The 27,862-nt window shown below is 56.4% G+C and overlaps 1 protein-coding gene across 6 annotated transcripts in view; it reads left to right on the top strand.

The window, feature by feature from the left end:
- Positions 1 to 27,862, top strand: part of WHRN (whirlin) — a 61,609-nt gene that overhangs the window by 22,687 nt on the left and 11,060 nt on the right. For 2 of the 6 annotated variants that reach the window (XM_084898149.1, XM_084898148.1), the window contains exons 2-9: positions 1,138 to 1,356; positions 5,099 to 5,224; positions 16,345 to 16,550; positions 17,605 to 17,641; positions 18,804 to 19,016; positions 19,632 to 19,652; positions 20,161 to 20,370; positions 23,484 to 23,516. In XM_084898149.1, the coding sequence (XP_084754275.1) occupies positions 1,138 to 1,356; positions 5,099 to 5,224; positions 16,345 to 16,550; positions 17,605 to 17,641; positions 18,804 to 19,016; positions 19,632 to 19,652; positions 20,161 to 20,370; positions 23,484 to 23,516 (1,065 nt within the window). The remainder of the gene's footprint in view (positions 1 to 1,137; positions 1,357 to 5,098; positions 5,225 to 16,344; positions 16,551 to 17,604; positions 17,642 to 18,803; positions 19,017 to 19,631; positions 19,653 to 20,160; positions 20,371 to 23,483; positions 23,517 to 27,862) is intronic. The other 4 variants (XM_084898153.1, XM_084898152.1, XM_084898150.1 and 1 more) reach the window with 3 other exon arrangements.

The raw sequence follows: 27,862 nt of genomic DNA, 5'->3' as shown, positions 1-27,862 counted from the left end.
CGATGTCCCTCTGTTTACTCACCAGAATAATGGGGCCCCGGGCCCCACAACACTGGATTCCGGGGGGAGTTCAGGAGACGAGGCATGCCCGGGGCAGACCGCCTGACACGCACAGGCCCTTTGTAAAGGTCCCGCTGTCGCCATTGTCAGTATGTTTACCTCTTTCCTGTCTTGCCTGGTATTTTATCGGGGTCGCTGAGACCACCCCGAGTTCTGTGACACTAGAAGGGCTCACAGGTTCAACGTACAGCTGTCCTCGGGGCGGAGATTTGTCCTCGGCAAGGACACACAGCGACACGAGCGCAGGGAGCTGGGGCGAGGCAGAGGCTGCAGGAGACCCGGCACCAGCTGGCACCAGCTTGCGAGTCCTCCCCCTGGGCCTCCCACAGGGCGAGCTTCCTGCCCCCAGCACGGAACTGTGCTCCAGGGAAGAAGTGCTGTCTGCCAGGGAGACTCAGCGCCAAGGGTTTGGGTTTTGTTTTGTTTTTTAATCCTCACCCCAGCATATTTTTTCCCATTGATTTCTGGAGAAAGTGGAAGGGAGGGGGAGAGACACAGAGAGAGAGAGAAACATGGGTGAGAGAGAGACATACATTGATTGGTTGCCTCCACACACACCGGGACCTGGGCCGAGGATAAAGCTGCAACCGAGGTATTGAACCCGGGATCCTTCAGTCCACGGGCCGACACTCTATCCACGGAGCCAGAGCGGCTGGGGCAGTGCCGCGGGTTTTTATTGGGGGCCGTCTGCCTGTACCCGCATTCCAGATCGGCGGGAGGAAAGCAAGGGGTCGGCAGGAGCCGCATGGTTTACGCAGGTAGGCCGCGCACAGCGAGCCCTTGTGGGGTAGGGAACCGAGGGAACACTCCAAATGCACGTTCCCAGGCGTTGGACGTGCAGGCTCAGGCCTGCTCTGTGATGCTGAGGCCACCTCTCTTGTGTTTGGACGCCTTCAAGATGAGGGTGGGACAGAGGCCCTGGTTTCCCCAGGACAGAACCCAGGGCTAGGAAAGGAAAGGCATTTAGGGGACCGGCCACCTCCTCTGTGAATGGGTCCCGGGAGGAAGCAAGTGCTGGGTAACGGGAGGGTGTCCCTCACCGCCCCTCCTGCTAACGCTGCACCCCTCTCCCTCCAGGCGCTCAAGGGCTCCAAGAAGCTGGTGATGTCGGTGTACTCGGCGGGCCGCATCCCCGGGGGCTATGTCACCAACCACATCTACACCTGGGTGGACCCGCAGGGCCGCAGCGTCTCCCCACCCTCCAGCCTGCCCCGGCCCCCTGGCGGCTCCCTGAGGCCCCGCGAGGGCGACCGGAGGAGCACCCTGCAGCTGCTGCAAGGCGGGGACGAGAAGAAGGTGAGCTGCCCGTCCTGGCCCCCCGCAGACCGACCTGAGGGAGGAGGGGCTGTGAGGGAGCTGGTCCCTGAGACCTGTCTTCTTGCTAAGCCCAGCCCAGGGAAGCCTTTCGGAGGCTGGAAGGAGGGGTTGGTCCTGTTGGGGTTCTGTTCGTTCTCTGTGACCTGTGCAGGATGTGTTACAATGCAGACCAAGGTGCTGCTGCAGCAAAGAGCCTGTGATGTAATAAGACCGGGTATCTCTCCTGTCACCATGAAACAGAGGGGACCTTGCAGGCTGGAGGGCAGCGCTGTTCCATGTCTTATTCTGGGACCCGATTCCCTCCACCACTGTCCTCTAGGGCAAAGCTCAGAGCTTCCCTCTAAACTAGAAGTGACCTAACTTCTCAGCAGTTCTGACCCAGCTGCTTAGCCATGCTTGCTGCCAGGACTTCATGCCCTAGAGTCATGGGCCTAGAGCAGTGGTCGGCAAACTGCGGCTCGCGAGCCACAGGTTGAGAACCGCTGCTGTTCTGTGCCCTGGTGGTGCCGCGCACAGCACAGGCTCTCAGTAAGTATCGAGTGAATGAATGAATGAAGATGAACACACCTTGGCAACTGGCCAGCGCATGCTAGAAGCTCAGTAAACATTTGCTGGGTTTGAATTATAAGTCCTGTTTGATTAAACCCACGTGTACACTGTTCTTTGCAGAGTTAACCAGTTAACAGCCACACTGTTTTGGATTTAATTTAGAAAGGTCCACTGCTTGTGTCTCTAGATGCTGATGGCATACACATGGTGAACAGAGGCTATAACTTGGTGGTTCTCATGACCCCCTCCTTGGGCGCCGTTAATTTGCTAGAGAACACTCAGAACTCCGGAAAAACAGTTTGCTTACCTTTTAGCAGTTTGTTGTAAAAGGACTGGATAAAGGCTGCAGATGAACATCCAGGTGGAAGAGCTGTGGGGAGGGACGCAGAGCTCCTGTGCTCTCTCCAGATGTGCCTCTCTCTCCAGATGTGCCTCTCCCTCCAGATGTGCCTCTCCCTCCAGATGTGCCTCTCCCTCCAGATGTGCCTCTCCCTCCAGATGTGCTTCTCCCTCCAGATGCGCCTCTCTCCCTTTTCCTTCACATGTTCACCAGCCCCAAGTTCCCTGCACCCTTGCCATTGGGACTCTGTGGAGGTTCCTCACACAGGCAGGATCCGTTAGCTCCCCTTCAGCCCCTCTCCCTCTCTGGAGAAGGGGGGTGGGAGGTGAAAATTCCAAACTCCTCACCATGGTTTGGTCTTTCTGGTGACCAGGCCCCAGGCAGGCGCCATCCAGGGACCCACCCAGAGTCACCTCTTTAGAACAAAAGGTGCTCCTACTGCTCTCGGCACTTAGGGATTACACGGGTCTCAGGAGCTCAGTGCTGGGAATGGGGTTGAAGACCAACTATATGTATTTCTTGTTATAAATCCCAATATCACATCTGGTTTTAGAACTTCCCGACCATGTGGCCTTGAAAGAGTCACTTAACCTTGGCTGAGCCACTTAGGGTTCCCGCTCCTGGGTTAGGGGATGGTCACCGCAGCCATGGGGGACTGTCTCAAGGATCACTAGTCCTGTATGTAAGCACAGAGCACAGTGTCTGGGATATAGTCATTAATTCCAGTGACAACCATCACTTATCGAGTGCCAACTGGGCGCTAGGTACCTTTCATATATTTTTGCCCCCAGATGCTTATTGACATCATCTCCTGAGGTTGCTCCTATTGCTTCCTGGGCAGAGTCGGGGTTCTAGGCCAGGCAGGAAGGGGGATGGCAGTGCCTGCTCCTTGTGGGTTCTGTGGAGGGTTTCACTGATGGGGAAACTGAAGGTCAGAGAAGTGAGGGGCCTTGCGCAGAAATAAAGGGCAGAAGCAGGATTTGAACTCGGGCCTTCAGGGGTCAGTGTGGTGCTCCGCATAAATGCCCGGCCTCTGCGAACTCTTGGCTGTGACCGTGGCCACATCCTTTCATCCCCCAGCCTCAGTTTTCTCATCTGGAAAATGGGGATGGTAAGAATAAAGCCGCAGAGGAGGAGAGGGGATGAAATGAGGTAATTAATGCATGTGAAGTGCCTGGGATTTGGGAAATACATCTAGTCACCAGCTAGTCCAGTGAGTTATTACCACCACGTTCCTATTATTTGGGGGCGTGGTGGTCTTTTTGGGGAGCCAGGCTGCCTCCCCTGACTGTCCTTTCCCATCTGTGAATCCTGTTTCCTACCGAACGCCAGCTGAATTTCCCGCAAGTGATTGAGGCCGATTGCTGTGTGGTTGATGGGACCATTATTACAGTTCTGTAATAAAGACTCCGTTTTATTCCGCGCGAAGGATTTATTGGGAGGTGGCGGCGAGACGGGAGGTTTGTTTTCATCCTTAGTATTCAGAGGGCGGCCGCAGACGACTCCTGCCATCTGTGTGCTCCTGGGCTCTCTGGGCTCTCTCCCCAGAATCTGTGAGCCCTGGAGCTGGAGGGACCAGGTGGGAGTGGGGCTGTGGGGGGGACAGGAGAACAGACCCCAGGTCACCCAGCGAGCAGGGCTGAGTTCAGCTGGTTCCAGGCCTAAAGGCACAGTATGGAAGACGGGGTTCGTTCTACCTGGCAAAGTGTGTGTGTGGGGGGGTGTGTGTTCCAGGTGGGGACCGCCCGCTCATCCTCAGCCCGCCTCGCTGTTCTGAGTCCTGCCCCTGCACCCCCTCTCCTGTGGGACCTCCAGAAAAGGGCCCTCTCTCCTGTTTCCTCCCCAGCGGTCTTTCTAAAACCCCAGACTGAGCCTCTCCCCGCTGTGTGAGGCCCGGGCATGGCCTCACTCATCGCCCCGCACACAAGCTAGTCTTGTTCCTCCCTCTCCCTCCGGCCTCGCTCCATACCAACAGAATCCTGCGGTGGCCCCAGGGGCTGTGCACCATCCAGATTCCAGCTTCGGAGCCTCTGCCCTCCCCTTGCCCGGGCCCTCTCAGCCTTTGGGATCCCAAGGCCCTATTTCCAGGGGGCTCCCCCTCCCATCTCATCGGAGACCTCCCTGACCACCCCACTCCCCAGTCAGGGCCACTGTCCCTTCTCTGCACCCACACGGTCCCCGAGCCACCCACCGCTCTCTGGCCACACTGGTTACTGGTCCCGCTGCCCCTCTAGACTGAGACCCTTGTGAGCAGGACTGTCTGGGGCACGTGTGGGTCCCCTGGCCCACACTGGCTCTGGGCGCCCCCTGTGTTTGTAGAATTAAGAGCTACTGAAGCAGCACCCCTGTGCTATGTTAGATGGATGGCAGGGGCGGAAGGCCCTGGGGAGGCAGGAGACCCTAGGGTGCCGGCGGGTTGTGGCACCCAAGCCTGGACTTGGCCTTGATCCCGAGGAGGGAGCTGGGAGATGAGGGAGACCCAGGCCCCGAGCAGGCCCTCCCTGGTGGAAGGATGCGGTTAAGGGCAGCCAGTGGAGGCAGAGAGAGTCCATGGCTGGCGGTGGGAAGAAGGAGTGGCACCTGGAGGGCTGAGGAACCCTAGGACCAGCATCAGGGCATCCCTAGCTGTCATCTCCCTCAGAGCCTCCCCCAGGGGAGGGGGGTTTCCCCAGGTCCCTCAGCAAGTTGGAGGCAGAGCTGGGGCAGAAACTGCCACGTCCCCGGGGATCTTGCAGACCTGAGTCCACGTGCCCCTCAGGGACTGGGAGTGACTGCAGCCTGCTGCCCCCCAAAGTTCATGGCCCTCAACGCTGTGTCCTGTCCCTCCTGCAGGTGAACCTGGTGCTGGGGGACGGCCGGTCCCTGGGCCTCACCATCCGCGGGGGAGCGGAGTACGGCCTCGGCATCTACGTCACCGGCGTGGACCCCGGCTCTGAAGCCGAAAGCAGCGGGCTCAAGGTGAGGGGCCCCGACTCCCACCGGAGGGGATGGGGTGCTGGGCTGCAGGCCTGGGGGAGGGAGGGACCACCTGAGCCACGCGGGGAGCTCTCGGAGGCTGATTGCGGTCAGACTTGCAGCAGCGCCGTCAGCATCCACCTTAGGGACTGGCCCCCGGCTGCATGGCTCTCATTCACCGGGCAGAGCCAGCGGCAGGAGCTCTGTCCCCTCCCACACCCCGAGTTCCCCAATGTCCTCGGCACAGGGTGCCTCCCACACGGTGCTGGGCACCTGGCCAGCCGGGCTCTTTGTGGCTGCTGTTTTGCAAACACTGCTGACGGACTGCGGTGGCCCTGGCTTCAGCGTTTATTTTGGGGCGGGGAGAGGAGAGAAAGCCGAGAGCTGGGCTGGGGTTGTACTGGGGCAGCTTCGGGGCTGGCTTTTGATCCAGGGCCGTGGTCGGCAAACTGAGGCTCGTGAGCCACAGGCGACTCTTTGGCCCCTTGAGTGTGGCTCTTCCACAAAATACCATGGCCCGGGCGAGTCTATTTTGAAGGAGTGGTGTTAGAAAAAGTTTAAAGTTTAAAAAATTTGGCTCTCAAAAGAAATGTCAATCGTTGTACTGTTGATACCTGGCTCTGGGGACTAATGAGTTTGCTGACCACTGATCCGGGGCAACCAGCAGTTGTTGAAATAATAGTATTAATTCACGTCTTAAAGAGGGCTCACTGTGTGCCCAGCATTCGTAATTGACTTCACAGGTGTCATCTGCTGAACCTTCACGCTATCCTATGGGGTAGGTCCTTCTTACCCACATTTTCCAGCTGGGTAAACTGAGGCATGGAAAGGTTAAGCAGGCTTACTCCAGGTCGCACAGTCAGTGGGGCCCAGACAGTCTTGATTCCATGTGAGGCCGTGGAGCACAGCCTGAGATGAGACTGTGTCTCTATAACAAAGGGCCTGGATGCCCCATAATGGGGCGGGGCGGGTGGAGGGGAACCTGATCCTCTACACCACATGTGTCAAACACAAGGCCCGCGGGCCAAATCCAGCCCGCCAGGCCTTGCAATGTGGACCGCACCGCGCTGTCATCACTGCACTCCGCTGTCAGTTTATGACATTGTCAGTTTATGACTGTTCAGTAAACCATTTGGCCCGCGATTTAGGCTGGATTTTAGATTTTGGCCCCTTCTCTGATTGAGTTCGACACCCCTACTTTACACAGAGGAGAGGAAAGGTCATGGCAGGTCAGAGCGGTGTTCAGGGGCTCCTCTGGAGCCATGCTGTGGGGTCCGGCGGGAGTGGTGGACAGACAGGCCTCTATCGGGTCCGCTTCTCTTAGGAAATACCGTGTAGCGGGCAGAGTTCAGTGTTTGGAGCCAGGAAGACTGGACTCAAACCCCAGATTGTGCTTTTGCTTTAGTAGCTGACCTTGGAGAACCCCTTCACCTCTCCGGGTTTCCCGTCCTTTTCCCGGGGAATCATAAAAAATGACACGTCTTTCTCAGGATTATTGAACTCACAGTAACGTTAGTATTAACAGAGGTTAAATATTGAATGTCTAAGTTATGAACTGAATATCTGTGTCCCCCAAATTCATGTGTGTCAATGCTAACCCCCCAGTTTGGTAGTGCGAGGAGGTGGGGCCTCTGGGAGGTGCTTAGGTCCCGAGGGTGGAGCCTCATGAATGGGATTCGTGCCCTTAAAAAAAAGGACCCCGAGAGTGCTCTAGCCCTCTCTCACTAAGAGGACATCAGGAGCAGTTGGTGGTCTGCAACCTGGGAGAGACTTCTCACCAGAACCCGGCCAGGTGGCACCTCATCTCGGACTTGCAGCCTCCAGGGGAGGAGAGAGGGAATGAATGTTGCTTCTGAGCCACCCGGTTGCTTTGTTACACAGCTGGGACTGACTGAGACAAACCGTCCTTTGCCAAGTGCTTTAAGCCTCCCAGCACCCCTGTTAAACGCCTTCTTTCGCTGGCCCATTGCACAGGCACAGCCTCTGAGACAGTTTGCACAGCTAGTGAGAGGGAAAGCCAGGATTCGCCTTTGGGAATCAGGGTCCTGGTTCTTTTTTTTTTTTTTTTTTTTTTTAAATATATTTTATTGATTTTATACAGAGAGGAAGGGAGAGAGATAGAGAGTTAGAAACATCGATGAGAGAGTCATCGATCAGCTGCCTCTTGCACACCCCCTACTGGGGATATGCCCGCAACCAAGGTACATGCCCTTGACCGGAATCGAACCTGGGACCCTTCAGTCCCCAAGCCGACGCTCTATCCATTGAGCCAAACCGGTCCTGGCAGGGTCCTGGTTCTGAACTGTGCTCGGAACCAGGCCAGCGGGCGGGTAGTAGGTGCTCCACAGAGGCTGGCTGGTTCTAGATGGTTCTGAAATGCCCGGGTCTGGGCGCTTGCTGTGCTCTGGGCCAGTTAAGATGGTACCTTGTTGGGTCTCCCAGAGGAAACAGCCTCGTGATAATCTGTATGCAGAATGTGTTCAATAAGTGTGTTATTTTGAAATAACTTTAGATGTACTGAAAAGTTGCAAAGACAGTTCCCCTTTTCCTTCATCTAGCTTCCCCTGATATTAGCATCTTGTATAAGTAGGGTGCATTTGCCAAGACTGAGAAGCTGACGTTAGTAATGCTATACTGCTAAACCCACTCCTACGTCATATTCAGAGTTCACAATTTCCCCACTTTTGTTCTAGAATACAGTCTCACCCAGCACACCACGATGCATTTAGCCTGTATGCAGTTTTATTTCCATTTATTTCCCCCCAAATTACAGAGAGAGAGAAAGAGAGAGAGAGAGAGAGAGAGAGAGAGAGAGAGAGAGAGTGTTTGAAGGTAGTTTCAAAACACAGAGTAAAGATTTTTTTCCCTTTAATGAGTGAGAAAATTGGGAGGAAGAACAGTGGGGGCAGAGGGAAGAGATGAAGCCGGAGTGAGACTCTTTCCAGAACACTTGGCGATGCGGATTGCACACCCAGCCACAGGCGGGACACAGCGGGCTCCGAGCTTCCCGGCAGCCACCGCAAAGAGGGCAGCAGGGGAGACACATCTGTAAGAGAGAACAAATTGGCTGTGCTTGAGAAGCCTGGTTATTCCTCTTCCTGAGGCAGGAGAGTGGTTCCCCCCGGGCCCCTCCGAGGGGGGATGCTGAGTGATGGCAGAGCAGTGTCCTCAGTGACAGGGGACACACGAATGGGCCCGAACTGTGTGGGTGATGGATGGAACCCTTCTGATGGAGCTCTTGGTAAGAAAGAGGGGGAGGGAGTGTGCAGAGAAGGACCCACTGGCTCTGGTCTCAGGGGACCATGCCGGCCCAAGGACGCCCGTGGCCTATTGCTAACACGTGTGTGGAATACGTACCTATACCTCTCCCACCACGTCAGCAGCGGTGATCTTGCCATGAAGAGGTTATGGGTGACTCTCCCTCTTCTTCTTCTTTTTAAAAATATTTTTATTGATTTTTTACAGAGAGGAAGGGAGAGGGATAGAGAGTTAGAAACATCGATGAGAGACATTGATCAGCTGCCTCCTGCCCCCCCACACTGGGGATGTGCCCGCAACCAAGGTACATGCCCTTGACCGGAATTGAACCCGCGACCTTTCAATCCGCAGGCCGACGCTCTATCCACTGAGCCAAACCAGTTTCGGCAACGCTCCCTCTTCTTTATGTCCATTCGCAGTGTCTGAACGGAGTATTGCTTGTATCATCGTGCGAACAGCTTCTGTAGGTGATTTCCGTTTTGAAACACGGCAGAGGAAAGTATTCCGTTCAAGTGTTCTGGCCATGCCAGTTGCCTCTCCGTTGCAGGCTACCGAAGGCTTTATTCATTTGCTCTTAAAACGCCCGCCTTCAGTGGAGGATTTCCATCTCCAGCGGCCACCACGGGAAAGCACTCTGCGTCCCCTGCCGCTCTTTTACTTTGCCCTCCACGGCCCCCGGGACAGCGGGCGCCTGCCTACACCCACTCGGCATCCAGGACCCATGAGGTTGCCTTTATTGCCAGTGCGTTTTCAGTGGAATTAGGCACATTGAGGTGGAAGAAAGGAGCTTGGCCGTGTGGGCGGTGGAGCCAAGAACAGGCTTTATTTGTAAACAAGGCTCCTTGCCGCTGCTCAGAGCTTTCCCGGGGAGCAAGGGCTGCCTTCGGCCTGGCTCCCAGGGCCCGCTTAGCTCCTCAGGGCCGCCTGGGGCCCGGGAAAGGGCAGGACCCTCCTGGGAAGGAAAGCTCCTCGGAGGGGTGCAGGCACCTCCCAGCGTGTGCCCTGTGCACAGCCCTGGAACTCAGAGCTCTCCTGCCCTCTCTCCAGGCAGGGGCGGGCTCCCCTCCCTCACTCACTCCTTCAGCCTCTCTTGTTCCCCTGCACCTTCCCCTACAGCGTCAATCCCCTCCAAAGAATGGGCCATAAAACCTTGTTTGTTCCTTTAAGGACAGCCAAATCGACTAGCATTTAAGAAGAATAACGATGAGAGCAGTTGCTCTTTATTAACCAGCTGTTATGGACCCAGTGCTGTGCCAAACGCTTTAGATACACTCTTATTTATTCCTCCCAGTAGCCCCATGGCGGGCATTAATAGCACCGTTTAATGGAGGAGGAGGTGAGGCTCAGAGAGAGGCAGTCACTTGCTCAGGATCCAGGGCCTAGCCCTGAGTTCTGCAAACTGCGGCTCGAGAGCCACATGCGGCTCTTGGGCCCCTTGAGTGTGCTCTTCCACAAAATACCATGGCCTGGGCACATCTGTTTTGAAGAAGTGGCGTTAGGAAAAGTTTAAGTTTAAAAAATGTGGCTCTCAAAAGGAATTTCCATCGTTGTACTGTTGGTATTTGGCTCTGTTGACTAATGAGTTTGCCGACCACTGGCCTCGCCCTTCAGGCCCTGTAAAGGCCACATGCTTTCTTCTGTCACCTCCTCAGTACCCTCAATTTGACCAAGTCTCAAGAGACTGCAGAGAGAGGAAATAAAGGACATTTCGTCCTGAAAATCAGCAAGCAAGCTTCGGAAGCCCAGCGTGGCCCTCCCAGGTCCTGCCTGGCCCCACAACCTGCACCCCTGAGGCCATCCCAGGGTGGGAGGCCCATTTGGTTTCTGCTGGTATCAGTGTGGACTCCTCTACATACAAGGAAAAATAGGAATGTAGGTACATACACAGGCAGAGACAGAAATAGAGGTGTGTGTACCCGTGAGCTACTACATATACATATAGTTCCTCTGGGAGGGAAGCAGCCCAAGGCTGTTCCTTTGGGTTCCTCGCTGGCACGCCAGCCCCGGCCCCACAGAGCCGGCTCCGGGGGAGCCGTGGCCCAGCAGCCCCTGATTGCCTTGGGGACTTGGAAATCCCCTGGCTCTTTAAGCAAGAGGTGGGTAATGACTGTCATGTTATTGAGCTCCAGCTCAGAAGACAGGCTGTCTCTCCCAGAGGTGCAGGGGGCAACTTGGGCTCCTGGGGAGGGGCCACGAGCCCTGAACCTCAGAAACTGCATCTTGCTTCCCTTCCCAGCGACCGTGGAGCAGGGGCTGTGCTGCAGGTAGATTCCAAACTCTCGACCACTAATGTTTATAATAATAACTAGAGACCTGGTGCATGACATTTGTGCACTGGGGTAGGGGTGGGGAGGAGGAGGGCAGAGGGGTCCCTCAGCCCAGCCTGCGCCTTCTCACAGTCCAGGATCCCTTGGGGGATATCCATCTGCCAGCTGCAGTTGGACATCCCCCAGGGGGTCCTTAGCACTGCCTTGGAGGTGGGAGAAGCTCCCGCCACTGCAGCTGCACAGGCCAGCTGTGAGCCCAGCTTCTGTCTGAGTGGTGCTCCCCTGTAGGAGCACACTGACCACCAGGGGGCAGCTTCTGTTTCTGCCCCCTGGTGGTCAGTGCATGTCATAGTGACTGGTTGTTCTGCTGTTCAATCAATTTGCATATTAGGGTTTTATTATATATATATATATATATGTATATATATGTATATATATGTATATATATGTATATATATGTGTGTGTGTGTGTGTGTGTGTGTATAAGCTTAAGTGACCATTACGACCGGATGACAGCTATGATGTGCACTAACCATCAGGGGGCAGACGTTCAGTGCAGGAGCTGCCCCTGGTGGTCAGTGTGCTCCCACAGCCAACCTCTGTGGCCTGCCAACTTCCCGCAGTCCCTCCCCCAGGCCGGCTGACCCCCATTGGCCTCCCGATCAGCCTGCCCCAATCAGCCCTGATCGCCAGCCAGGCTGAGGGATTCCACTTATGCATGAACTCGTGTACAGGACCTCTAGTAATAATAACAATGATGATGTCAGGACACAATGAGCTATGTATGTAAAATCCAGTGCCTGGCATATGATAAGCACCCCAAAATGGCAGCCCTAATTGTGGGAGTGTGGGTGCTGATGGATAAGCCTGGCGGGTAAAGGCCTTTGAAAGTCTCAGGTAGCTGATGAGTCCGCACAGAGGGCGAACAGCCTTCCCAAGGAGCTGGGAGCTGACTTCCCTCCCGAGAAACCCGCACATGCTGGGTGACTGTGTTAGGCTCTCTCCCCTGGCTGAGCCGCCTTCTCCATCCTTCCTCCGTTGCTGTCTTGGCTGCATTTGTGAACTGGCCTCGGAATGGGAGCTGAATCAATTGTAGACCTTCAATTTGCTGAGTCCTACTGCCTGTCTTTTAAAGCTCCCCACTCCCTTCCTTGGTCATAATTGCTCCCAGGTAGGCTCCTGCCCAAGAGAGGCCCACGTCGGACTTCTGACCTCCAGAACTGTGGGATAATAAGTCTGTGTTCTTTGAAGCCATTGCGTTTGTGGTTTTTGTCACAGCAGCTATAGGAAACCGATACGGTACCAAACTGTCGCCCCACCTGCCAAGCATAGTGCTGACCCTTAGGGGGTACTTGGTTCTCATCTAGAAGGTCCAACGTATTTACTCATTTGCCCAATCTTAGAGAGAAAAGTCGTTTCAGAATTGCCTCATGCTTTCCTCTGTGGAAAACGAACCTGCTAGGTTGAGGTTCTGATTTGTTGGCAGTTCATTTTGTCTTTAAACTGAGGGCTTAGAGTCAAAGAGTATTGTGTTGGGTTAGTTGTTTCTTTCCCTCTTCGGCTCGGTTCTGTTACTTATTCGCAATAAGTCCCGTAGTTTCCACTGGCGTTCAGTAGGGCTCCCCCCTACTGATTTACTCTCGCTTTGAGAAATTAAAACATCAAAATTATACAAAAAAAGGTATACTCACAGTATCCCTTCTCCCCAACACCCCTCCTATTCCCTCCTCCCACTCCTTGCAGGTAACTGAATAAACTAGTTTTTGGTTTATTCCTGTTTCTTTTTTGAAAAAGCAATTAGGTACATGCATTCTTTCTCCTTTCGCTTACGAAAGGCAGCATGCTATAGGTATTATCTTGCACCTTAATTTTTAAAATGGAATATCCTGGAAATCACTTCACGTCGGTGCACGGAAGCCTTTATTCTTCTTTGCGGCTGCTTGGTGCCACATGTGTGGCTCTGCCTGACTCGATGCAGCCTCTCTCCTCTGTTTTAGGTTGTTTGCGGTACTTGGCAGGTTTCATACCTGACGTGGAAGAGAAGGTGCTCGAGGCACAGAGAGGTTAAGGGACTTACCCAAGGTCACACAGAGAGCAAGTTGGCAGAGTCTGGGTTTGGACCCAGAGGGCAGACTCCTCGGTCTGTGCTCACAGCCACACACCAGATGGCCTCACGCTTCGCCTGCATAACAGTATAACAGTTGGTGGCCTTGCTCCTGAGTTTTGAGGGAAAGAAGTCTTAGTGGTAAACTTATTTTCCCTGGGTCTCCGGGAGAAAGAGGGGACCCTCCCCTGAGTGGGGCCACTCCCAAGCCTGCGAGCACTTTCCCCATCACCTCAGGCCCAGAGGAAGTGCGTGCCTGCTGCTGGCGGTTGGCCCGCTTCAGGGGAGACCGGTGTCCTGTCCTTGCTCCTGTCCCCGCACGCTCCCCTCAGAGCCTCCCGGACCGGAGCCTGTCACTCGACGGGCTGCGGATGATGGAGGAGTCTTGGCTCTACCTTGAAATGAAGGGCATTCCCATGGTCCGCCCTCCGCTCCTCCACCGCTGGTGATAAATAGGAGGCAGCGGTGACAAATAAAATCAAGCCACCTTTATTCGTTTATCCTTCCCTGTCCTCCCCATCGGCGCCCGATGGCAGGCTGAGCAATATTGGACACTCCATCACTCTCCCACCTGTCTCTCCTCCCTCCGGAGGGTTGTGTCTTGATGAGTTCTGGGCGGCGAGAGTTTTCCTTGGCTAATTATCCGGAGGGTCTGGGCTTTGGCCCCAGGCCCGTCCCCGTGCTTTGTGGGCCTCGGTCTCCGCATCTGCAGGGCTGGTGGTCGCAGCCTCTTTGCCTCTTTACTTTTTTGCCTTATTAACCTACGTCATCTAACTCAAAGCTGGCTACGATCGGTAAGAAAAGTAACGTTTCAATGAATCAATGCATAGAGCTCTTAGGTTTTTTTAGGTGGGGGAGTGCAAGGGGCAGGGGAGTCAGATCAAGACCATTAAACATGCCAAATCCAAGTTCACAAACCAAAGGAGAAGGGGAAGCAAGTGGAAGTGAGTGGAGTGGAGGGAGGGCGATCTCTCCTGTCCCTTCACCAGTTACTAAATCCTCCTGCGGGCTGGGCACGTGCTGGGATGAGGGCAGCTGGCCGGGGTGGGAGGAAGAATGTAGAAAGCTGGGCTTGGTGCTGGCTCCTTATTCACTGCCTTTGTGACCTTGAGCAAATCAGTTGACATCCCAGCCTGTCGCCTCCATTGGGAAGGGAAGCGAAGGACAAACTATTGAAAGCCTCTCTGTACTGAGTGGTCCCCTTTGATTCTCACAAAAAGTATGGGTGGTGCCATACCCACTTTACAGATGGGAACACTGAGTCTCGGACTGTACCTGAGAGGGTCACATGGCTCCTCTGTTTGTTGGCCTGGTTTCAGACGTAGGGGCATGTTTCCATTGCTCCTAGGGATGGGGCTTCATAGCCTGCTGGCCCCACGGGGCTGCTGTGAGCAGCAGGGGACACCAGGTTTATTTGAAACTGCTCTGTGGACTCCCAATGACAGTGAGCAAGCAGGCAGACAGCTGTGCTGACAAGGTCCCTGGACCTAGGGAAGCTCCCCAACAAGTAGAGAATTTGAGAGAGAACTGGACACAGAGAAATGGGAGTCTCAGACCAACCCCGATGCTTTCGAGGGCTGTGTGGGGACCCCAAGGCCAGCCCCATCCAGAGCTTCAGGTGTAAAACAGGCCCTGGAGGAAGAAGAAAGACAAGAGAGGATGGAGAGAGATGAGGAAGACGGGCTCACTTGCCCCTATTCAGGTAGGGTTCCTGAGTACGATTCCTATTTCACACCTGTTCCCCAGGTGGATCACACGTGAGCTGCCTCTCACAAACCTGTATGTATGTATGTATGTATGTATGTATTTGGGGGAGGGGGAGATGGGCTCAGGTATTCGGACCAGGGCAGGCTCCCAGGGCAGGGCTGTTTCGGACGAGGCTAGGCTCTTGGGCTAGGCTCCATCTTTTGGGCGAGGCTCTGCCCTCCTGGAATGGGCCGGGCTGTTGGCGACTCAAATCTGTGTTTATTGAACAGGCCTGAGGGGGACTTGCACACCAAAACCTGTGCCTTCTCAGATACTGATGCGCAGGATGAGTCAGGCGTGAGTGGTGTGCCGGGCATTCAGGGACCTCATGTATGGGGACAGGTGCCGGCTCAGGGACAAGAGGTGAAGTTTGGTTACCATAGTGCAGACGCAGCCCCCACCCCAGAAACCACTGGCCCCGTGGTGACTGACACGGCTCGCCAGGCTGAGCTAGTGAAAATACAGGACGCCCGTTGACATCTGATTCCAGATAAACACCGAGTACATGTCTGTAGCAGACGTGTGTGCCATGCGGTATTGGGACACTTCCCCCGCCCCCGCCAGCCTCGCCGTGCAGGGCCAGGGGCATGCTCATGGCATGGAGTTGCCCTTTCCTTTGCCCCGAGCCCCCTCCCGGCCCAGCCCTGCAGGGAGAGGCTGGCATATACTAAATCCCATCTCGGAGGCTGCTTTTCAAATTAAACTGGGATGAAGTCACGTGTGCGGGGAAGATTAAAATGGATCCCCTTTGCTTAGCAAAGGCCAAAGCTGTTGAGAGGGATCCTTAGGACAACAGCACTTGAGCTGATGAAAAGTGTGGCCTGGGCTTCGGCTGGGGGAGCAGCTGGACAGAGGGGAGCGGGGGCCTCTGCTCCTCAGGAGGGGAGGAGGGAAGGCGAGGACCCACGGCCATGCCCTGAGTGCAAGTGGGCCCAGCAGGGTGCGCGGTTCCTCAGTCACTTTCACCTCAGCTCTGCTGCTTGGCGTTGAGAAAACCACAGGCCGGGAGGGGCTGCCGAGGCGCGGTGGGGGTTGGGGGCAAAACCCCTTCCTTCCTTCATGCAGAAGCACTTCCTGAGCACCTGCCCTGTGCCACGCCCTGTCCAAGGAGTCCGCCAGGGGCTGCCCAAGTGCTCGGGGGCCCAGGTTCTCACTGGAGGGAGCGCAGGGAGGCAGAAAGCAAGAAAACTGTGATCCTGTTGGTGGCCAGGAAACAGGTGCCGATGACTAGGACATTGGAGGACAGCCCTGGGCTAGCCCCGCTTTTTACACCCAAGGAAACGGAGGCACAAAAGCCACTTGGGGATTTGCTTGAGCTCACACGGCATGGAGGGAGCATAGTCAGCTCTCGGCAGTGGGGCAGCCATGGAAGTATGCCTTCAGGCCTCTCACTTCATCCTGCCCCAGTCCCACCCCGCCCCGGCCCCTGAGGGGGCTGCTGTCTTCTAGATGAGGGGACCCTTGGGAAGCTGGTGGTAAACTCAAACCCTCAGATCCTTGCTAGGCTAAGAGAAGGTGGCCCTTTCTAGTGATAGGAGCCTGGCCTCAGGATCCCGATTGGAAGGCTGTCTCCATTGACTGAGTATCCCTCAGGCATCCGCACAGCCTCTCTGGGCCTCGATGACCTCCTCCTCGGCAGGCTGGCCGGCAGGAGAACTGGGATCAGGGCTCTGATGCCCCCCCCGCAAGGGTCCGTGTCCTGCAGACAGCCTGGGTGACTGTGTGGTGTTGTGCTGTGGTCCTGGCAGGTCGGGGACCAGATTCTGGAGGTGAACGGGCGGAGCTTTCTCAGCATCCTGCACGACGAGGCGGTCCGGCTGCTCAAGTCCTCCCAGCACCTCATCCTGACGGTGAAGGACGTGGGGAGGCTGCCCCACGCCCGCACCACCGTGGACGAGACCAAGTGGATCGCCAGTTCCCGGATCGGGGACCCCGCCTCGGCCAGCTCAGCAGGGTCAGGTCCCACTGCGCACGCTGGGCCCCAGGACCCCAGGCCCGTTCTGTTGTATTCCCTCCCCCGCCCCGGCACCACGTCCTGGTCTATAGGGACCGCACCGGCTCTCAGCTTGTGCCCCTTTCATTTTTGTGCGTGACCTTGGGTGTGGCCCTTCTCCTGTGCTGGCCCCATTTCCCAGGGAAAGCTGAGCCGCACCACGCAGCTCTCTTGTTCTTCCTTAGCCCCTGGCCGGTCACTTAGTTTATTTTGGGGCCCTTGGTTGTTTGTCTGAAAGTGAGTCTGGCACCCTGCCCCTCTCCCGGGTCCGGGAGAACCCCAGGAGTTACCCGGGTGAAAGGGTCCCAAAGGAGACGTCTTTCTGATGGCTGAGCAGTTCCCTATCGGAACGTGTCACCTCTGGATTCCATCCAAGCCTCAGCCTGGGTGGTGCCCCTCCCAGGCCAAGCACACCCAGAGCATCTCACTCTCCCTTCTCTCCCCCTCTCCCTTTTTATCTACACAGTACTATAATTTTTTAAATTAGTTAAAAACATTAAAAAAAAAAAAAAAAAAAAAAAAAGTCCGAGGTTTCCCTTAAAAAAAAAAAGAAAAAAAGATTTCTGGCTGCTTCTTAAAAATCCAGAATTCTGGCCACTTGATCCCTTCTCTCTCTCTCTCTTTTTTTTTTTTTTCCTTTACGAAAACGTGTGGGAGCTGAGTTGCAGCTGAGTGGCGTCTCCAATGCTCTGGTTAAACCCCACCCCCCCTCCTAGGACTGGCCTGACCCTGAGGTCACGGGTCAGTTGCCCCTTATTCTCTCCTCTCCTGCCCGGACTGTGGGTGCCAGAAATCCACCTTGCCTGGTTTTAGAATTGCTGTCCACGTGGCTTGACTGGGAGGCTGGGAACCGCCCATCTGCCCAGGGGTTCGTGTGCCATTGAGTAGCCCCAGCGAGGGGAGGCCACAGTTCTCTCAAAGCTCTGCTCCCCCCGCTGCAGGCCAGCCCTTTCCTTGCCTGTGCCCGTCTGAACCGCACAGCCGGGCGGCTGACCATGCTTGTCTTTCTCCGCAGGTTTCCCGGGGACCCCACCACAGAAGGAGCAGACAAGGTAGGGTGCGCTCTGTCCCCAGGCGTCCTTGGCTTCGTCTTAGCTCTGGACCCGATGTGTGTGCCAACGACTCACACACCTGAGCTCATTCATTGGGCAGTCTGTCTGTCCATCCTCCATCCCACACATGCCTGTGAGTGCCTCCAGGATGTGGGCACCCCCAGACACCATCCATGACATGGGGGTTTACAGCCATGAACAGAACAGATCAGGTCCCTGCCCTCCAGGAGGTCACCCCCAGGGGAGGAGACACGCGTAAAACCCAAAACAAACTTCGCCCATATCTAATCATAGGAGATGCTCACTGCCATCAAGACAAGGTGCTGGGTGTGAGGAGAGAATGACAGATGGGACACCTGATTTAGACAGAGAAAGGCTGACTGAAGTAGGGACGGGCGATATTTAGGCTGCGAGCGTAATGTCAGATAGAAGTGAGTGAGAGCCAAGTCGGGGGCAGGAGGGGGGCAGGGCTGACCTAGTCAGAGGCCACAGCCTGTGCCAGAGCCCCCGGCAGGCAGAGGGCATGGCTTGTTGAAGGAAGGGAGAGCCTGGAGTGCAGTGAGCCAAGGGGAGTGGGGACAGGATGACCGCAGGTGGGGCGGCCAGGTCACACAGGGCTTGGCGTCTCACCTAAAATGATGGGATGCCGTTGAAGGGCTTAAGCAGGAGCAAAATGAGGAGATCCGTGTTTTTACAAGGTCATTTCAGCTGCCGTGTGTGGTGACCGGGAGAGGCAGAGGGGAGACGGGTGGCATCCTGGATGCTGATGATGGTAGAGACAGTGGGAGGGCTGGAGTGTGTGTGTGTGCCGTCAAAGTGTAGTTTGAAAATAGTTACTATTACCCCCAATTTAATAAGGGAGAGATTGAGAGCTAGAGGAGTAAGTGGGAACCCTAATAATATTGCTTCCCTCTGAATGGTCCCGGGGACCTGATCCTACATGTACAAGTGCCAGGTGAGGCATGAAACTGCCACTGCAGGAGGCCACATGCACTCAGCATGTGTCGATAACATGTCCTGTGGGTTAGTTGGGGTGGGGAGGGGTGATGGAGGGAGGACGCAGGGGACAAGACATGGAGGGACCGGCCTCATCCCCCGGCAGGGTGGTCGCCGGCCTGGCCTGGCCCCTGGCTCAGGGCAGCTCCGCCTTCCTGTCTTCCAGCTGGGGTTTTACAAGGGGCCGGCCGGCTCCCAGGTGACCCTGAGCAGCCTGGGCAACCAGACGCGCGTGCTGCTGGAGGAGCAGGCGCGGCACCTGCTGAACGAGCAGGAGCGCGCCACCATGGCCTACTACCTGGAGGAGTACCGCGGCGGCAGCGTGTCCGTGGAGGCCCTCGTCATGGCCCTGTTCGAGCTGCTCAACACCCACGCCAAGGTGGCCGCACCCTCCCGGGGCTCTGCGCCCTCCCCTGCCTCCCGGGCCCCCCCCCCCTCCCCGCCTCTACCAAGAACCCACAGGGACGCAGGCCCAACGGAACCCTGGGCAGAGACCAGGGACCGAGGTGGTCCCCTGCCCGGGAAGCCCAGACTCCTGCGGAGACAGTCAGTGAAAGCCGCCCGTGGCCAGGGCCCTGACTAACACAGCGGCTTTTAATGCACGTTTGGATTCATCTGGATTGCTTTCAAAAAGCAGTGCTGGGCCCTGGCCCATGTCCTAAGTGGTTAGAGTGGTTAGAGCGGTGGCCTGCACACCGAAGGGTCACAGGTTTAATTCACAGTCAAGGGCATGTACCTGGGTTGTGGATTCCCACCCTGTTTGGCCCCCTCTCCCTGTTCTGGGCATGAGCCGGGGCAACCAATCAATGTGTTCGTGTTCTCCCTCTCCCTCTCCCTCTCCCTCTCCCTCTCCCTCTCCCTCTCCCTCCCCTTCCCCCTCTCCCTCTCCCTCCCTCTCCCCCTCCCCCCTCCCTCTCCCTCCCCCTCTCCCTCCCTCCCCCTCTCCCTCCCCTTCCCCCTCTCCCTCTCCCTCTTTTTACTGTCTCTGAAAAAGCAATGGGAAAAATACCCCTGGGTGAGGATTTAAGAAAAAAGCTAGCTTGGGCCCCACCCCGGCCTGGCTCCCTCTGCATGCACATCTGTGGGTGGGCGTGGGCACAGTCAGTTCTTACCAGCCTGGCGCCTGCCATGCTGCCGGCTTTGAGAACCCGCTCGGTGGAAGTCTGAGGTCCCAGGGCTGCAGGGAGGCAGAAGTGAGGAGCCCAGTGGGAGTGGGTGCGTTTGGGAAGACCTCCCAGAGGCAGTGCAGTTCGGAGAGGAGTGGGGGGAGGGGTGCCCGGTGTGTGCAGGTGGCTGCAGTCACGCACGCTAAGGTGCCAGGGAGGAGGAGCCAGAGGAGGCTGGCCCAGCACCAGGCTGAGGTGTTTGGACTGTCTCCTGAGGGCAGTGGGGAGCCACTGAGGGTTGAGGAGGGGAGGCCTGTGGTCCAGGTTGCATGCAGGTCATTCGGGGTAGCAGGAGCCATCCCACCTGCTGGTGGGGCTCCCTGCTGAGTGCCCTCCCCCCCTTGTCCCTGCCTCCAGTTCTCACTCCTCTCCGAGGTGAGAGGCACCATTTCCCCCCAAGACCTGGACCGCTTTGACCACCTGGTGCTGAGGCGGGAGATCGAGTCCATGAAGGCGCGGCAGCCCCCCGGCCCTGGGCCCGGCGACACCTACTCCATGGTCTCCTACAGCGACACAGGCTCGTCCACCGGCAGCCACGGCACCTCCACCACCGTCAGCTCGGCCAGGGTGAGCGTCCCCGCCCCACCCCTGTGGCCAGAGGGAAAGTAAAGATACAGTCAGCCCTCCGTATCCGTGCGTTTCCCATCCGTGGACTCATCCGGCCTTGGATGGAAAATAATTTGGAAAAAGAAATCCTAAGAACCCCAGATGCAAAACTTGACCCTAAGGGATGCCTAGGCGGACTCTGTCGTAAGCCTGTATGCAATACTGTCCCTTTCTTATAAGGGACCAGAGCATCCAAGGATCTGGTATCCACGTGGGGTCCTGCAACCAGTCCCTCCATGGATACGGAGGGGCGACTGTACTGGCTTTGGAGTGAGACCCATCAGGTTCAAATCCCAGCACCACCACTTTCCAGCTCCCTGCCTGCCTTTCTGAGCCTCAGTTTCCTTACCTGTAAAAACCTCTTCATATCGAGGGCCTGCTATGTGCCAAGCACAGGCCTGGCTCATGGGGCTCACAGTCTGGGGGGGTTGGGCCGGAGGAGAAAGAAAAGACCAAAGGTAATGAGACAGGTAGGGAAAATGATAATCCGAGGGAGGCTCCGTGAGACACTGAGGGGGGCACTCACAGCAGAGGTGTGATTTGGGTTTTCCCCAAGACACGCCCTGTTGTCATGAAGCCCCACACCCAGCCTGGTTTTCTCCTACACTCTCCATCCTTCTCACCCCCAAGACCACGTGGTCCATCTCAGGGCATGTTCTGCCGCCAGGATGCTCAGAGGCAAATTCATCCCAGGAGGCCTAGCGAGGAAGGGGCAGAGGCAGTGGATTGCTGTCCACTGCAGGGAACATCCAGTCGTTGCGGTCCCTGTCGGGGTGAGCGGGAGAGCCAGGAGGGAGGTTGGGAGATCTGACTGGCTCCATACTCCCCTTTCCTGTCTGGGTCATTCCTCACCACTCTCCGTGGAAAGGGAGGGGACGGGTGAGTTGCCTAAACATATTGTTCCCGGACGACGAAATGGCAGCTCTTGCAGGTGGAGTCTCTCAGTTAGATGTGGGTCGTTGTCCGGCTAAAGGAGCTGGAGGTCTGAGGACGCAATGATGGGCAGGGCTGCGGGCACAGGTGGTGAGTGGGCACAGAGGGGCCTGCAGCCACCGGGAAGCAGCCTGCAGTGGGCATGCCTTCCCTTGCAGATCCCAGCTCCCAGCTCAGCCTGGCTTTTTTTTTTTTTTTTTTTTAGCTCTGGGTGAACTTCTACTCCTCTGCCTCCTACCCCTACCACTAAGTCACCTTTATCCCCAGGGGCCCTTATCCCTTCCTGGGGTGACCCCAGGATTGCTGTGCTTTCCCATAGGCTGTGGATGTGGCTTCTGGAGAGGCGATATCACGCTTTGGGATGGGCAGGTTACTCTGGGGCAGGGAGGAGCCGTCCCCGCCTGTGTACACTCTCTGGTGTGCCCTGATGGTGTCCAGGTGAGGCTTCAGGGTACCGAGCCACTGCTCTAAAACCCGAGGCCGGGGGATTGCAGGCTCCAATTCTGGGGTGCTGGGGTTGGGAGTGTTCTAGCCTGGGGGGCAGCAGATCTAGGGTTAGCCTTGGTTTCTCTGGGCCTCAGTTTCCCATGTGTCAAATGGTCTGACGCTGACGCTGGTGCTGGCCACAGTAGCCGAGGCCCTGAGGGCAGATTAGGCTTCGGGACTCGGAGGACCCAGGTGACTATTTTCCCCGGGAAGGGCTTTGGGCTAGGGTCCCAGCCCCAGCTCAGCACTGGCTGGCAGTGACCTTGTCCCAGCCCAGAAGAGTCCTGCCCTTGGCCAGTCTAAGCCACAGGTATGGCCGATCACCCTGCCCTGGTGAGAGACCCTGCAGATTGGGGCACCCCGGTAAAGGCAGACTTCAGAAAGGCCATGGGATGACTTTGAGCGGGAAGCCCTGGGGGGACGGATGGAAGGGATCCCCAAGCTTCTGAGATGTGAGTAGCTATGGAAGTCTGTGACCCACCAGGTAGCACATGCATGTCAGATTAGGACTTACCAAGGCCAGAGTGAGCTCTCAGAGATGGACTCTTCTTTATTTATTTAGTTATTTATTTTTTAATTGAGCTTAGAGAGAGAAAGGTAGAGGGAGGGAGAGATAGAAATATAGATGAGAGAGACATTGGCTGCCTCCTGCACGCCCCCTACTGGGGATCAAGCCTGCCACCTGGGCACCTGCCCTGACCAGAATGGAGCTGGTGACCTCTTGGTTCATAGGTCAATGCTGAACCACTGAGCCACACTACCAGGTTCAGAGATGGATTCTAAAGGAAGATTGGCCAGACAGGAGAGGCACCATGGAAAGGTCACTTCCCCCCTCTCAGTGCCTCAGTTTCTCTCCTTGCATTGAAGCTGCTTCCCCAGCTGATGGAGGGTGCAATGATGAGCACCTCCCTGCTAGAGCCAGCACCCCAGAGACGCTGCTCACAGCCGGGAAGGTGAAGCCTCAATTCTTTCCGCCCTTTCCCAACCTGGCTGGGAAGAACCCCCTGAGGATTTGCACCCAGGGCCTTGCAGACACCTGGAGGCTTCTGGGAAGTGCTGGGCTGGGGATCTGCCACACCCTCTCTAATCTGCATCCCACCCAGGGGCCCTCCACATGCACAGCCAGGGCTCCTTTTCTCAGACTCTGAGCTTTCCTGCTGTACAGGCTTCGGTCTCCTGGAAATCCAGGTTTCCTCTGATCAAGTCTTCTGCACAGGATCCTCTTCGGGGCTCTCCTTCTCATTAGCAGGTGTGACCTTGAACAAGTCACTCCCTTTCTCGAGCCTCCGTTTTTTTCTATCTGCCAAATGGGAATGATGACCCCAGCGCCACCTGCTGGAAAGTCCCAGGATTGCCCCAAGGTGAATGACCATCTCCTGAAGGTCCTTCTGGAGGACAAGTATCATTTCTGCAGAGCAGGGAGGTTTCCTTCAAGCAGGCAGTTAGAATGAATGTAGGAACAGGGCCTTTTCTTCCCCATCCTTCCATGATCTCTGTCCAGAGCCTTCAAAGTAAAAAAGGAGAATTGTGTTTATTTTGCCTGTGTGTGTGTGTGCATGCCTGCACGGGTTTGGGGGTTTTTCTGTGCCCACCCCACCCCTAATATTTATTTCATGTATTTTTCTTTTTGCCTTTTGCCCATCTTTTCTCCCCAGGAGCGGCTGCTGTGGCTTATAGACCTGATGGAGGTACCGTCCATTCGGCTGGGTGGGGCTTTGGGAGTCCCTTAGCCAGGGCAGAGGTAGAGGGGCTATGGCCCTTCCCACCTGTCACCCCCTATGTCTGCACTCAGCCCTGAGGGCTCTGGGGTTCTTCTTGGCACTCACTCTCTCTCCCCAGGTTTTCTCAGGCTGTGCCATCCCTTGCTGTGTGACCTTGGGAAGTGGTTTCACCTCTCTGGGCTCAGCTTTAGGATATGTCAAATGAGGTGGTAATTCCTGTGCTGTGCAGCTGTGGGGAGGCCTCTTGGCCTTTCATATGTCAGACACTCTGTCGTCCTGGATGTTCTCCTTCCCACTCTACACGCCTGGCTGCCTCCTGTGGGTTCTTTGGCCTTTAGTTCACCTGCCACCTCTTCTGAGTAGACTTCCCTGATTCTCTCCAGACTTCCAGCCTCTGGCTCCTCCAGCACCCTGGACTTCCCTTTGTCATGGCTCTTGTCTCATTATATTCTAACTAGAGGCCCAGTGCATGGATTCGTGCACATTGAAAGTAAATTAATTAGAAGGTGGCCGGCAGGGCAGGACTGGGCAAGATGGGTCAGATACGCCCTGGAGCCAACCTTCCATGGTCCCTCCTGGCCCAGCTGCACCTGGGGCAGTTCCAGGGCTCAAAAGGTGTCTGCAGAGTGCGTGGGGTCCCTCTGGCAGGTGAGGCCCCTCGGTCTGACCTGCGAGGATCGGGCCAAAACTGGCAGTCACACATCCTCCACAGGTCCCAGAGTGCAAGAGGGCACTCTGCAAAGTGCTGTCGCTCAGCAGCTCCTTGAGCGTCCGTCCCCTGGTGGTCTTTGCACATCATGGCTACCGAACAGTCGGTGGTTGTTGGTCAGCTGGTTGGTGGTCACTTAGGCTTTTATACATATAGGTAATCTGTACCAGCATGGCTGTTACCCACCTTGACCTTGGGCTGCTTGAAGATGGCGTTTAGGGATACAGTCTTTCTTGGGGCCTTCCTTAATAATAGTAGCTGGCATTTGTCAAGAGTTCTCCACTGGCATCATGCTTTCCAATCATATCTTCTTTGGCCCTCCCAGTAACTAGTGGACACTGCTACAATCTCCATTTGACAGAGAAGCTCCGAGAGCGATAGAGTCAGGATTCATGATGACTCAGCGTTGCTCAGCCCGTGAGTGGTAGAGTCAGGATTCACCTCTGGCCTCTGGCCTCGCAGCTGCTGCTGTTAACCCCTGTGGCCTGGCTGTGATGCCTCCCTGGAGGAGCCCACCGGCTTCTTGTTAACATTATCCATCTGTCTGTCTGTCAGTCTGTCTGTCTGTCTCTCCTCCCTACCTCCTCCTCTTCCTCTGTTCTGCTAACAGTGCTGACTGAGTGCTGGCTGTGTGCTGTACACAGTTCTTCGGTGCTGAAATACAGTACAAACAACAAAGAAATCCTTTCCACAGTGCAATTTGGGGTCACGCTGGGGGGTAAGCGAGGTAACAACTGAAATGCACAGTCCAAGTGGTAAAGGTGCTAAGGGGAGAAACAGGCAGGGAGGGGGTTTGGGACGGGGTTGGGTGATCAGGAAGGGACACCTGAGATCCAACGGGGAAGGGGTGGGGGAGATATCCGTGCCCATCGCCCCCTGCTGGGAAGAGCACTTCGAACAGAGGGAACAGCGTGTGCTCCCTGAGGCAGGAGCGGGCCTGGAGTGTCCGAGCAGAGTCCAGGGGGCCGCAAGGCTGGAGCAGGGTGCGTGCAGAGAAGGGCCGGGGCAGATCGTCCTGAGGACTGGACGTTGACTTTGGCTCTGAGACGGGAGCCACTGGCAGACACGTGGAGGCTGATGTGGTTTGGCTTGGCTTGAACAGATGCCTCTGATGGCGGAGAATCTACGAGGGTGGGTTTGTTCCAAGAACAGGTTCAGTCCCGGGAAGGGCCTGGGAGGTTGTGCAGCCCGAGCTCTGCAGGCACAGCTCTCTCTGCTGCCTGGCTAGTCCTGGCCTTGGTGTCTCCTGGGAACCCCCTCCTTCCACACGGCAGGGCTCTGACTGGGCACCTCCTGCTGCCTGTGTGTGGAGCCACAGGACAGAAACGCCTCCTCCTGGAAGACCTCCTGCAGGAGTGCAGAGTGCCAGCCCCTTCCTGGGTGTCAGGAGCCTCACAGCCCCTTTGCTCTGTCCCTGCCATACAGTGTGCCCTTTATTCATTGTCAAGGCCTCAGTCTCCCCATCTGTGTGACCAAGGCAGGCACCCCCACCCCAAGGCTCCTCTACCTCAGATTCCTCTCTCTGTTGGGAGATGCTGAGAAACACTTGAGGGGAGGCACAGAGAGGAATGGCAACTCTGTATTCCCACCACAGCTGTGCATTCGGGCGAGGGCTGCAGCATTACTGGAGACTGAGGCTGAAAAATAATGCATACTCACCACTGCGTAAGTGCCAGGCCCCGGTCTGCAGGAATGCCATGTATGAGTGAGCTTTGGCTGACGCGATGCCGAGTAACAAACAACCCTCCAATCTGGACGAAAATGTAAGGCCCAAGTCCCTGACCTCATGGAGCTCGCATTAACACCTCATTTATATGCCTGTCAGGTGCTTCAGCCTCTTCCAGAGTCTGTCTCCCCAGGGAAGCAGGGAGAGGTGGTGGTGGGCAGACAGGGACCACCTCTTTCTCCTATCTGTGTCCCCAGCACCAGCCCGGCGCCTGGCACAGAGTGGGAGCCCAGGAAATGTGGAGCAGGCACTGAAATGAGACCGCACTCCTGGCCACTCAGCATTCTCTTCTAACATTCCGGCCTCCTAGACATGCCTCCCTTGTCATAGGAAAATGTCCTTCGCCTGGCACTGGGACAGGCAGGGCGGCAGGCGACTGGCTCTCGGTGACCCAGATGCCCCAGACGGTTGCCCCGAATGGAGCCAGTTTCCATTCTGCTGCCCGCCGATCAATCCCAGGTCAGCCGTGGCTGCTCTGCAGCCTTTTCCCTCAGCCGCACACAGTCGATCAATGGGAGCCAGAGGCAGCCCTCCCCCATCGACAGATTGTGTCTATTCCCCGTGTTTATTGGGAGCTTCTGCTGCCTCCGAACAATACCGTTCTTCTCCCATCATGAAGTCGGCCCGCAGAGCCGAGCGCAAGGATGGCGGCCTGCCCAGCAGCTCCATGTTCTTCATCTCGTGCCGGCAGGCCGGGCGGAGGCCTCCGGGGCACCGGGTCTGCAATCCCACACGGGACTCTCCTGACCAGCAGCCGCGTCCTGTGGGCAGGTGGCGTCAGCTTTGGGAGCCTCCGTTTCCACCTGTGAATTCTCAGCTGAAGGCCCGGCTCCCTGTGGGTTGTCCTGAGGAGTCGGCAAGATCAGGGGTGGACTTGCAGGCATGCAGTTCGTAGAAGCTGGTTTTATTGACACTCTACACTGTAGGGGTGTCGAACTCAATCAGAGAAGGGGCCAAAATCTAAAATCCAGCCTAAATCACGGGCCGAATGGTTTACTGAACAGTCATAAACTGACAATGTCATAAACTGACAGCGGAGTGCAGTGATGACAGCGCGGTGCGGTCCACATTGCAAGGCCTGGCGGGCTGGATTTGGCCCGCGGGCCTTGTGTTTGACACATGTGCTCTACAGGCTGGCAAAGGGCACTGCAGAGGAAAAGGGTTATAGAGGTCACGGCCAGCCTGGCACACGTGGAGCAGATGCCATTGGGAGGGGGCGGCACAGCTGGGACTTGCACCAGCCTTAACCACAGCCCCCTTTCCCCTGGGTTTGAGAGGTTTTCCCTCAGCCTGGAAGGGGCTCCCTGGGCCTGCCTGAGGATGGGGGGGAGGGGGAGAGGTGAGCCCTGCCTCTAAAGGCCTTCCTGCCCTTCTCCCCCTGCAGGAAGGCGAGAAGGGGTGCAGGGGTGGCTGTCAGCCTTTTGCTGCGTCAGCCTCTTTGCTCATGGCCTCCATGCCCCTCCTCATCCAGGCTAAAGGAGGGTGGGGAAGCTCAGGCCTGTCTCAGACCCGGGGAGAGCAGAATAAGCCCATCTGTTCACTCACTCAGTCAGCAGGCTTCTGTGAGCGCTTCCTGCATGCTGGACTCGGAGCCACACCGCACCATAGCTGTGAGCAAGACACCCCGCCTGCCCTCCTGAAGCTTAGCAAGTCCCTGAGGAGGCGGCCTCAAATCACGTACAGAATTCACACTCCGATAAGTGGTGGAAGGTGGTGTGAGAGCCTGGGGTGGGGGCCCTGACCGACGTGGCGCCTCATGGGTCGACCGCTGAGCCCCACCCACGGGGCTCTTTTTTCTCCTATTCCCACCCCTCCCTCTCTGGTTCCCTGGGACCTTGAGACGCCTTTGTGACTTAGCGCTCCTCAGCGTTTCCACCC

This window comes from Pipistrellus hanaki (genome assembly GCF_964339955.1).
Source record: "Pipistrellus hanaki genome assembly, chromosome: 11".
NCBI lineage: Eukaryota > Metazoa > Chordata > Mammalia > Chiroptera > Vespertilionidae > Pipistrellus > Pipistrellus hanaki.
This window is presented reverse-complemented; position numbering and strand designations above follow the sequence as displayed.